Source organism: Mastigoproctus giganteus, chromosome 5 (genome assembly GCF_048544385.1).
Source record: "Mastigoproctus giganteus isolate SK-2022 chromosome 5, ASM4854438v1, whole genome shotgun sequence".
Taxonomy (NCBI): Eukaryota; Metazoa; Arthropoda; class Arachnida; order Uropygi; family Thelyphonidae; genus Mastigoproctus; species Mastigoproctus giganteus.
Window position 1 is genome coordinate 146613625 of NC_143579.1, and position 12321 is coordinate 146625945.

The following is a 12321-nucleotide window of genomic DNA, read 5'->3' on the forward strand; positions in this document are numbered from 1 at the left end:
TATAACAAAACTGCACAAACCTATCAAGAAGAAGCAATGAGGGATATTGTATCATGGCATCCTTTTCCACAATCATATAAGTCCACTCTTTTAATTTCTGCCAATGCAGATGCAGGGTTTGAAAATCTTCTACTCCTTTTACTCTCCAGACATAGTTCCTTCATAGACAAAGAGCTCACTTGAATGAAGAAATTGTGGTTTTTTTTTTTTTTTTTTGTGCCCTACAGGAAAACTTGAGCACAACTGGGAATAGTGCGCTGTAATTCAGAAAGGCGACGATTAACACCAAAATCAAATATTTTTCAAAATTACAGTTATAATTCAATCTACAAAATTTGTGCTACTCATAAGTTATGAATTAATTTTAAATCTTTATCTAAACTTTTGGACAATTGAGAATTTTGATAGTACATACTGCATAGTATTATTACACTTACAATGGGAAGAAGTTCAGAGGTATATTTCACTATACATATAAGATGTTTCAAAATGTGTTGCACCATGATTGATGTCATAAACACAAGATGATCCAGGAGATATAGTGCAACTTGCAAGACTTCAGCATCACTAAAGGAGAAATGACCACCCTAAAAAAAAAAATAATAATAAATAAAAATAAATTTAAAAAAGTAACAAAGAGAAACAATTTTGGTATTTAAAGAAAATAATTACAGTATTAGTATAAACAGGACTATAATCATATTTTTACACATACTGCATCAGAGTACATATTAATTACTGCAAATGCAACTGCCAAAAATTATGTAAAACTTCTTGATAATCATATCAGATTTAGCATTAGCAGATGCATATGATGCAAGAAAGCAAGCTTATGCAGCATAGGCAAAAAAAAAAAAAAAAAAAAAGAATGCACCCATTTCACCCCTCCATTCATTCCAAATATCTGTCCAGCTCAGCCTTAAATTTATTTAGGCTATCAGCTTCCACAACAAAAGATGGAAGTCTGTTCCACCAACCAACTACCCGCTGGCTAAAGGCGAACTTCTTCACATCTATCCTACAACTGTCTTTCCTCAATTTGAATTTATGCTCTCTCAGGTGATTATTCTGAGCAGGAGGAAGAATCTCATCAGCATTGAGCATGCTCAAACCATTCAAGGCTTTATACACCTCAATCAGATCAACTCGCAGGTAATCTGATTGAGGTGTAAGAGCAACCCAAATACTACAACCCCATTGCTAATACTAATAGTTCTCTAGATTCTCACAGATTTTGAAGAACCTGACAACCCTTCTAATTTTTTCTGGATGAAGAAGGGTGATATTTTCCCAAATGGATACTATCCTGTGAAATGGAGAATGAAAAAAATTGGTGACAATATCATATCATCTGTTTTGGTTTTTTTTTTTTTTTGCATTGGTGTTATCGCTTTCATCTGATCGAATAGGAAAGGGGCCCTTGTTGGAGTCCCAGAAGATGGATTTAGATTACTCATAAGAGTAAAATAAAAATTTCTGATGCCCTAAGTAACTCATCCAGCATGGAAGATGCCCATTCACAAACTAGCAGTTACTGCATATGCAAATGGAACTCCAGGTTTGCTCTCAATCATACTCCAAGTTCACTCTCAGACTATCATGCTCACATAAACCTTAACCCTGTCCCAGGACCAATGGGAAGGAGATTTACTGGATATTGACTGCAGTTTGGGGGCTGGTCACTAACACACTAGCAAGGCTTTTGTGGATTTATTGGATGATTGTTTTCCACATCAGCATGTTCGGGAAGCAACTAGAGGGATAACACTCTTGATTTGATTATCAGTAGTGATTCTTCATGCATTAAGAATCTGCAGGTAAATGAACCACTAGGTGGCAGTGATCACAGTGTGCTGAAATGGGATTTACTCAAAGAGGTAACTACCATTAGGGGTAAAGGGAAGGGTTATTGCTTTCGTAAAGGCGACTATGATGGACTGAGACAGTATTTAAATTCTATACAGTGGGACCAACTGATGATGTTACCAACAGCAAATTCAAAATGGGAAGCATTCAAAGAACTTATCTTGGAAGCTACTAGGCTTTACATACCAACTAAGAAATATTGTTCAAGGTTTAGGCCTAAATGGTTGTCAGATGAACTAATGAGACATATGGCAGAGAAGAAAAATGCATGGGATACATACAAATTAACATGTGACACAGAAGCCTATGATAGATGCAAGTTGATCTGTAACCAAGTTACACAGGAGGTTAGGCGGACGAAGGCAGATTACGAGAAATCTTTGGCAAGGGATGCAAAGAAAAACAGCAAAGAGTTCTTTACTTATGTAAACTCTAGAAGGAAGGGGTTGAATAAGATTGGCCCACTTGATATCGATGGGTCAACTGTTGATGATCCTGTTCAGGTAGCTAACAAACTAAATGAATATTTTGCATCGACATTCACACATGAGGAGCTATTCAGCGAGGGGAATGCCAGAGGTGTATTCAACTCTGGCAGTAAGCTAGATAATCTTGTAATAACTGAGAGTAAAGTGGAGGAGAAATTGTTGAAGATAAATACAAGAAAGGCACCTGGGGTGGATGGGATCTATCCAGTTATATTAAAGGAGGCAGCAAAGGAAGTAAGCAAACCCTTAGCCATAATTATGAGAGCTTCCTTGGACTCAGGGGAAGTACCCATGGACTGGAGATGTGCAAATGTGACCCCAATTCACAAAGGAGGATCAAAGGCTGACACAAGTAATTATAGACCTGTTAGTTTAACTTCTGTTCCCGGAAAATTAATGGAGGCACTGGTTAAAGAAGCACTGCAGGATCATCTAGACAAGTTATAGCTCAGACACAGCATGGTTTTGTTAAGGGGAAGTCTTGCCTGACCAATCTGATTGGATACTATGATGCAGTCACAAAAGAACTGGATGCAGGGAATAACTTTGATATTATATACTTGGATCTTAGAAAGGCTTTTGATACTGTTGCACATGGAAGACTGCTGCACAAATTGGAGCAGTGTGGCATTGGAGGCAAATTGCTGCTATGGATAAAGGGGTGGTTGAGGGGGAGAAGACAGAGAGTGGTAATCAATGGACACTGCTCATCGTGGACTAATGTTATTAGTGGAGTCCCTCAGGGTTCATTATTGGGTCCATTATTGTTTTCTGTATTTATAAATGATATTGATGATGGTATATCAAGCTTAATGTCCAAGTTTGCAGACGATACGAAGGTTGGCAGGGTTGTCAAGGACACTACTGACACTATGCTACTGCAACAGGATCTGGAAAGGTTGAGCAGATGGGCTGAGAGGTGGCAAATGAAGTTTAACATTGACAAATGTAAAGTACTACATATGGGAAACAGCAACCCCAGAGCAACGTATCAACTCTGTGGTACTACATTGACAGTGGTAGAGAATGAAAGGGACTTGGGGGGTGGTTGTGCAGGCAGATATGAAGTTTTCTGAGCAGTGCAGATGGGCTGCAAGAGTAGCTCATGGTGTCTTGTCAATGATATACAGGAATTTTTCTAGCAGGGATAAGGAGGTGATTATTCCCTTGTATAAGGCAATGGTCAGGCCACACCTAGAGTTCTGTATACAGGTCTGGAGGCCTCATTTCAAGAAGGATGTAGAGATGCTGGAACGAGTACAGAGAAGGGCAACAAGATTGGTGAATGGAACGAAGGGGTGCTCTTACGAAGAAAGGCTTAAGTTTTGCAAATTACATTGGCTGGAGACTAGGCACCAGCGAGGTGATCTAATAGAGGTGTATAAAGCCTTGAATGGTTTGAGCATGCTCAATGCTGATGGGATTCTTCCTCTTGCTCAGAATAATCACCTGAAAGGGCATAAATTCAAATTGAGGAAAGACAGATGTAGGATAGACGTGAGGAAATTTGCCTTTAGCCAGCGGGTGGTTGGTTGGTGGAACAGACTTCCATCCCTTGTCATAAAGGTTGATAGCCTGAATAAGTTTAAGGCTCAGCTGGACAGGTATTTCAAACGAACAGAGGGGTGAAGTGGAAGTGGTTATTTTTTATTTATTTATTTTTTTTATTATTATTTTTTTTTTTGGCTGATGCTGCATAAGCTTGCTTTCTTGCTTCAAATGGCACTACTAATGCTAATGCAAATGCTAAAAAAAAAAACTTCACTCATCCATCCCCTCCAAGAATTGTCTAGTTATCCCTTGAATTTATTCAAACTACCCACTTCCATAACAACAGACAAAAGTCTGTTCCTAACAATCAATCACCCACTGGCTCAGCTTACTCAACAATTCAAGGCTTTAACCATCTTGATCAGATCTCCTACACATGCTACAATTTGCACGAGTGAAGATTTTCTTGATAAGAATACCTTTCAATTCCTTCAACAATCACATTGTCCTTTCTGCACCTGTTGTCAAGATGTGACCTAACCATAGCCTTGTACAAAGGAATAATCACTTTTTTATCCCTGGTAGCAAATGGTGTATGTCATTGATAAAACCCTGAGTTGTCCTGCTAACTTCTCTGCACTGCTCAGAGAACTTCATATCAGCTGAATAATTACCCCCCCCCACCCCAAGTGTTTTTCATTTTCCACTAATTTTTCAGCCTAATTGTTCTACATCTTGTTGCAGTAGCTTACTTTGATTACTGTTATTAACCACTCTGTCAACCTTTGTTATACCAAAAAAGGTATACCAAACTCAGACATTAAGTCTGGTATACCTTAATCAATATCATTAATAATTATTTAAAAACAATGAATCCTGAATTAATTATTTAAAGACAATTATAATTAATAATTATGATTAATAAATAATAATAATTGTTAGTTAAGAATAATTATAATTACTAAAAAAAACAATTATACTCAATTGTAATTATTTAAAAACAATACACTGAAACCTCGGAGACTAGACAAATAACATTAGTCCAGGAAGATCAGCATCCATTGGTAACCACTCTCTGCCTTCTCCCACTCAACCATCCCTTTATCCATAGCAGCAAATTACCCTTAATGCCTCATTGCTCTAATTTGTAAAGCAGGTTTTATGTGCAACAGCTTTAAAGCTTTGATGAAACCAAATATATGATATCAAAATTAATTTTTGCATCTAGTTCCTTTGTCAATGCATCAAAGTACCCAATCAAATTGGGGAGAGAAGATCTCCCCTTAACAAGCTCATGCTATGACCGAAGTATAACTGCACTCCTGTCTAAATGGTATGGCATTACTTCTTTAACCAGAGACTCCATTAATTTCCCTGAAACATATAGAAAAATAATGGAGGATAATGTGAGTAATTACAGGACAGGTCTGCAATTACTTGTGTCATGCTTTGTTCCCCCCCCCACCTTTGTGATTTTTTTTAGCATTAGTAGAATCATATGATGCAAGAAAGCAAGCTTAAGCAGCATCAGCAAAAAAAAAAAAAAAAAAAAACACTCCCATTTCACCCCTCCGTTCATTCCAAATACCTGTCCAGCTCACCCTTAAATTTATTTAGGCAATCAACTTCCACAACAAAGGATGGAAGTCTGTTCCACCAACCAAATACCCGCTGGCTAAAGGCAAACTTCCTCACATCTATCCTACAACTGACTTTCCTCAATTTCAATTTATGCCCTCTCAGGTGATTATTCTGAGAAAGAGGAAGAATCCCATCAGCACTGAGCATGCTCAAACCATTCAAGGATTTATACACCTCAATCAGATCACCTCGCAGGTGCCTAGTCTCCAGACACTGTAATTTGCAAAACTTAAGCCTTTCTTTGTAAGAGCAACCCTTTGTTCCATTCACTAATCTTGTTGCCTTTCTATGTACTCGTTCCAACAGCTCTACATCCTTCTTAAAATGAGGCCTGATCATTGCCTTATACAAGGGGATAATCACCTCCTTATCCCTGCTAGAAAAATTCCTGTATATCATTGACAAGACACCATGAGCTACTCTTGCAGACCGTCTGCACTGCTCAGAAAACTTCATATCTGCCTGCACAATTACCCCCAGGTCCTTTTCGTTCTCTACCATTGTCAGTGTAGTACCACAGAGTTCATACGTTACTCTGGGGTTACTGCTTCCCATATGTAGTACTTTACATTTGTCAATGTTAAACATCATTTGCCACCTCTAGGCCCATCTGCTTAACTTTTATAGATGCCCAACTTTTATAGATCCTGTTGCAGAAGCGTACTGTCATTAGTGTCCTTAACAACCCTGTCAATCTTCGTATCGTCTGAAAACTTGGACATTAAGCTTGATATACCATCATCAATATGATTTTTTAAATACAGAAAACAACAATGGACCCAACAGTGAACTCTGAGGGACTCCACTAATAACATTAGTCCATGATGAGCAGTGTCCATTGATAACCACTCTCTGTCTTCTCCCACTCAACCATCCCTTTATCCATAGCAGCAATTTGCCTCCAATGCCACACTGCTGCAATTTGTTCAACAGCCTTCCTTGTGCAACAGTATCAAAAGCCTTTCTAAGATCCAAACATATGATATTAAAGTTATTTCCGGCATCCAGTTCCTTTGTGGCTACATCATAGTATTCAATCAAATTGGTCAGGCAAGACTTTCCCTTAACAAAACCATGCTGTGTCCGAGTTATAATTGAAATCTTGTCTAGATGATTATGCAGTGCTTCTTTAACCAGTGCCTCCATTACTTTTCCTGGAACAGAAGTTAAACTAACAGATCTATAATTACTTGTGTCGTCCTTTGATGCTCCTTTGTGAATTGGGGTCACATTTGCACATCTACAGTGCATGAGTACCTCCCTTGAGTCCAAAGAAGCTCTCATAATTATGGCTGGCTAAGGATTTGCTTACTTCCATTGCTGCCTCCTTTAATATAACTGGATAGATCCCATTCACCCCAGGTGCCTTTTTTATGTTTATCTTCAACAATTTCTCCTCCACTTTCCTCTCGGTTATTACAAAATCATCTAGCTCACTCCCAGAGTTTAAATCACCTCTGGCATTCCCCTACCCGAATAACTCCTAATGTGTGTTTGTAGATGCAAAATACTCATTTAGTTTGTTAGCCACCTGAGTAGGATCATCAACAGTTGAACCATCAATATTCAGTGGACCAATCTGATTCATCCCTTTCCTTCTAAAGTTTACATAGGTAAAGAACTCGTTTTTTTGTTTTTCTTTGCATCCTTTGCCAAAGATTTCTCATAATCTGCCTTTGCTGCCTAATCTCCTTTGTGACTTGGTTACAGACCACCTTATATCTATTGTAGGCTTCCATGTCACCCATTAATTTATATGTATCCCATGCATTTTTCTTCTCCGCCATATGTCTCATTAGTTTATATGACATCCATTTAGGCCTAACCTTGAACAATATTTCTTAGTTGGTATGTAAAGCCTAGCAGTTTCCAAGATAAATTCCTTGAATGCCTCTGATTTTGAATTTGCTGTTGGTAACATCATCAGTTGGACCCACTGAATAGAATTTAAATACCCTCTCAGACTACCACAGTCGCCTTTAAGAAAGCAAAAACCCTTCCCTTTATGCCTTATGGTAGTTACCTCTTTAAGTAAATCCTACTTCAGCACACTGTGTTCACTGCCACCTAGTGGTTCCTTTATCTGCAGATTCTTAATGCATGAAGAATCACTACTGATAATCAGATCAAGAGTATTACTCCCTCTAGTTGCCTCCCGAACATGCTGATGTAGAAATCAATCATCCAATAAATCCACAAAAGTCTTGCTAGTGTGTGAGCGACCAACCCACAAATTCCAGTCAATATCTGGGAAATTAAAATCCCCCATTATAAGGCAGTGTGGTTTACTGGCCCACTCTATTTTCCTGTACAGTTTCTGATCATACTCATCAGAGTCATTATAACACACTCCTACTCTCAATTTTGATCTCCCAATGCTTATGTCACACCAAACTGACTCGACACTGCACTGTCCAGCGATGTCGACTGGCTTCACTTCCTTGGATTTTATGTGTTTCTTAACTAATAGCATAACCCCCTCCTCCCTTCCTGTACACATTGTACTTCCGAAATTCCAGTTCTGTATTCCTTATATCTGTGTGACACCACGTCTCTGATATCCCAACAATATCTGCCTTTCATGTTTTGAGCAACACCTCAAATTCATTGCAGGCACTTTCAAATTCAACCCTAATTCATGGCTTTTTTTCAAAAGTGACCTGTACTTGTTAAGTAATTCCACCGGTCTCCTACTCTTAATTTGGGATTCCTACATAATAAGTCTGCAGTGACTCTACTGAATCCAAAGCTGCTCTCATAATTATGGAAGAGCTTGCCTACTTCTCTTGCTGCCTCCTGCAATATAACTGGACAGAGTCCAACCACCTCAGATTCTGCTTCTTTTTTTTTCTTTTTTTTTTTTTCTTTTAACTTTTATTTCAACAGTTTATCTTCCACTTTCCTCTCAATTATCACAAAATTGTTTAACTCTCAAATTCTAAATTGGAAGGTTTTTTAAATTCTATGCAACTGTAAGGTTTTTTAAATTCTATACAATGGGACCAACCAGTTCTGAATTGGTTAAGTAAATCCCATATCAATACACTGATTATTGCTCCGTAATGGTTCTTTTAGCTGCAGATTTTTAATGCATGAAGAATTACTGCTGATAATCAGATCAAGAGTATTGCTCTCTCTTTTTGCCTCTCTCTGCTGCTGTAGAAAAACAGTCATCTAATAAATCCAAGCTGCTATTGTATGAGTATCCAAACCACAAGTTCCAGTCAATATCTGTTTAGTTAAAATCTCCCATTATAAGACATTCTGATTTACTGGCCCATTCTATTTTTCTGTACAGTCATTCATTGTACTCAGGTAGTCATTTGGCCTATAACACATTCCTATTCTCATTTTTGTTTTCCCAGTGCTTACATCAACACCAAACTGACTCAACATTGCACTGACCACTTGTGTCAACTGGATGCACTGCCTTAGATTTTGAAATTATTAACTAAGAACATAAGCCCCCCCCCCCACACCTGTCCTGTCTATCCGTTCTGTATACATTGTACCTCCCATATTCAAATTTTGCATGCCTTATTTCTGAGTGACACAACATCTCTGATATCCCCACAATGTCTGCATTTGGTGACTTGGCCAGCACTTCAAATTCATCAAATTTATTAACTATGCTCCTAGCATTGGTATATATGCAAGTATAAATGCATTTCTTCTTGCTCTTAGTTTCTCTAATACAGCTCATATATTTCCTTGTTCCATGATGACTCACAGCAGGCATTGAAATCCCAAGTACCTTGCTTTCTGGGATGCTGCACATTCTAATAGAAGCAGTGCAAGAGTCACTTTCACTTCTGCCTGTGGCTATTGTTAATCTATTAGTCTGTATATCTTCCCCAGAAATCGTCCAACCCACCTATTAGTGCCTCAATAGCACTTTTGAACCATTTCTATTTATGTGTATTCCATCTCTGTATAAACAGCTTATCCTATTAACAAGCAGAGACGATGCTGAGAAAAATTCTAGCCCCTAAGCCTTGTACAATCTCTCCAAGACCAAATTGATTAACAAGGTTCTGATCACATGCTCCCTCCTACCCTGTTTGGGCAGAATTGCAGACACTTTCAAAATAATGCTAACTCGTCACTTTTAGTACTGGTATTGGTAGTGGCAAAATACTTTCTAAGAATTTGTTTCTTCCTTGAATTTATTAAAATCACCCACTTCTGCAACAACTGATGGAAGTTATTCCCACAATCAACCACTGCTGATTGAAGGCAAACTTCTGCTCATCTATCCTGCAGCCAATCTTTCTTCAACTTGAGTTTATGCCTGCTCACGTGTGTAATCTCAGAAAGAGGAAGAATGCAATCCATCATTTAGCTTACTCAATCCATTCGCAGTCTTAAACACCTCAATCAGATTGCCCCAGAGGTCTAGTCTCCAGACCATGCAATATTCAGAACTGAAGCCCTTCTTTGTAAGTGTACCCTTATGTTCCCTTTAACAATCTGGTTGCCCTTCTTTGCACCCAACGCAGCCAATCTACATGCTTCCTAAAGTGAGGTTTCCAGACCTGTATACAATAATCAACATATGGCCTAACCATGGCCTTATACAAGGGGATAATTACCTTCTTATCCCTGCTAGCAAAGTTTCTGTATATCACTGACAAAACAAATGAGCTGTCCTGGCAGCCTCTCTGCTTTTCTCATAGAATGTCAATATCTGACTGCACAATTATCCTAGGCCTTTTCCATTTCCCTAAGTGTGGTACCACACAATTGGTATGTTTCTTTTCTCAACCTTTTCTCTACATTGCTCTGTATTTGTTAAGTAAGTCCTAAGATGTCTTACTCTTAATATCATTAGTGCCTAGTGTCGACATGTACAACACTATTGCCTTTCGTGTCCTTAAAAGGTGATATCTGTTCTACAATATCATCAAATTTTGCCTGGAGAAAACATACCCCAGCCTATTCCACCTATCCATTTTTCACAATATATTTCCCATTTCCCTGACAGAGTCGATGACAATATATACAGATATTGGACATAATGTGTAAAGAAAGGACTTTTATTTGTGTATGTGTGTGCTTGTGTCTGTTTGAGTTCGTAAAGGGCAAGACTGGAAATCCATGTGTATATGAAGATACCGAACGTAAGGAAGCCAACAAGGGTTATTATGTTTGTATAGTGTGGTTGGGTTGTGTTGCGGGATCAATCTCTCAACCCAGTAGGCAGCAGAGTGTGTGTGTATATATATATACACAGGGTATGTAAAATTATGTTAACACTTATATGGAAAAAACATTGTCAAAATTACATTAACACTTATATGGAAAAAACATTGTCAAAATTACATTAACACTTATATGGAATGAACATTTCAATTTTATTTTATTTTTTTAATGTTGATAAACGTTGATTACAATAAATGTTTTTTCCATATATGTGTTAACATAATTTTAACAAATCATTTGTATATATGTATACAAATCATTTGTATGTATATATATTGTATATATACAATATATATACAATTCATAATATTCATTTAATTAATTATGCTTTAATGGATAAGAAAGTTACACAAGGTTCCAGTAACATAAGGGTGAGGAAACTAGAAAAAAAAAGTAGATTAGTGAAAGAATGTTAATATCCAAGAGGTTATGATGAATTAAGAAAATAATGGGCTGAATTGCCAAGCCAATATATATATATATATATATTTTTTTTTATGTAAACCCCAAACACGAGAGGTATTAGAACCTATAGTACTTATTACAGTGCTTGGGTTGGAGGATGAGAAGAAGAAAGAAGATATTTGTTGACATTGGACTTGAACTTCTGTAGACTGTAATTTTCAGGAAACACGTATGAAGGAAGGTTGTTCCAGAAAACGGCAGTTGAATGAATAAACGAGGAAGATGAAAAGGTGGTTCTGTGAGTTTGAAGTTGGACTTTTTAGTAAATGGATGTTGGCGGCACGTGATCGGACCGTTTTGAAAGAGAGAGTGGGAATTATAGAAGCCAATTCATAAGAACAGTGCCCATGGAAGTATCTATAGAAGAGGCATGCAGCAGAAACAGGACGTCTATAAGACAGTGAGTGGAGAGACTCTGTTAGAGATGAATCATTAATTAACCAAACTGCCCTCTTCTGAATGGAATCTAGAAGCCTGAGAGAGGTTTTGGGGGCACCACCCCAGATGTGGGAACAATATTCCATGGCAAGGCGGATTTGCGATTTATACAGAGTGAGCAGCTGTTTGGAAGAAAAGTAACGCCAAGAGCGAAAGAGAAAACCAAGTTTTTTAGATGTAGAGGAAGCAATATTTGTAATGTGCTTGTGCCAAGAGAGATTAGAAGTCAGGGTAATCCCCAAAAGAGATAGAAATCGGAGTGCCACTAAAGATAAGCATAGGAGCAGAAGAATCCTTTTTGCGAGATATAAGACAAGACTGAGTTTTAGAAGGGTTGAAATCAAATAAGTTGCCTTTGCCCCACTAGAGAATTATCTGAAGATCGGCATTTAAGGAACTGGTAGCAGATTTTCGAGAAGTTGAAGCTGATTGAGCAGGACAAGGTTTCTCAAAATGGAAAGTGGAATGCAATGTGCTATCATCAGCAAAACTATGGATAGGATCTCCAGTCAATGGAAGAAGGTCATTAATATACAAGAGGAAAAGAGTGGGGGGAAGAACTGAACCTTGGATGACACCGGCATTATTGGAGAAGTTAGAAGACAGAGAGCCATCTACCATCACCCTCAGTGAGCAATCAGAGAGAAAACTGGATAACCAATTACTAAAAACAGTTGGCAAACCATAAGATGGAAGCTTGTTTAGAAGACATTTATGCCAAACACGATCG

The 12321-nt window shown here is 38.0% G+C and overlaps 1 protein-coding gene across 1 annotated transcript in view; it reads right to left on the minus strand.

Annotated features, from left to right (window-relative positions):
- Window positions 1–12321, minus strand: part of LOC150085750 (AP-5 complex subunit beta-1-like) — an 842186-nt gene that overhangs the window by 624464 nt on the left and 205401 nt on the right. Inside the window, exon 7 of the mRNA XM_090374678.1 lies at window positions 438–587. Within this exon, the coding sequence (XP_090230804.1) occupies window positions 438–587 (150 nt within the window). The remainder of the gene's footprint in view (window positions 1–437; window positions 588–12321) is intronic.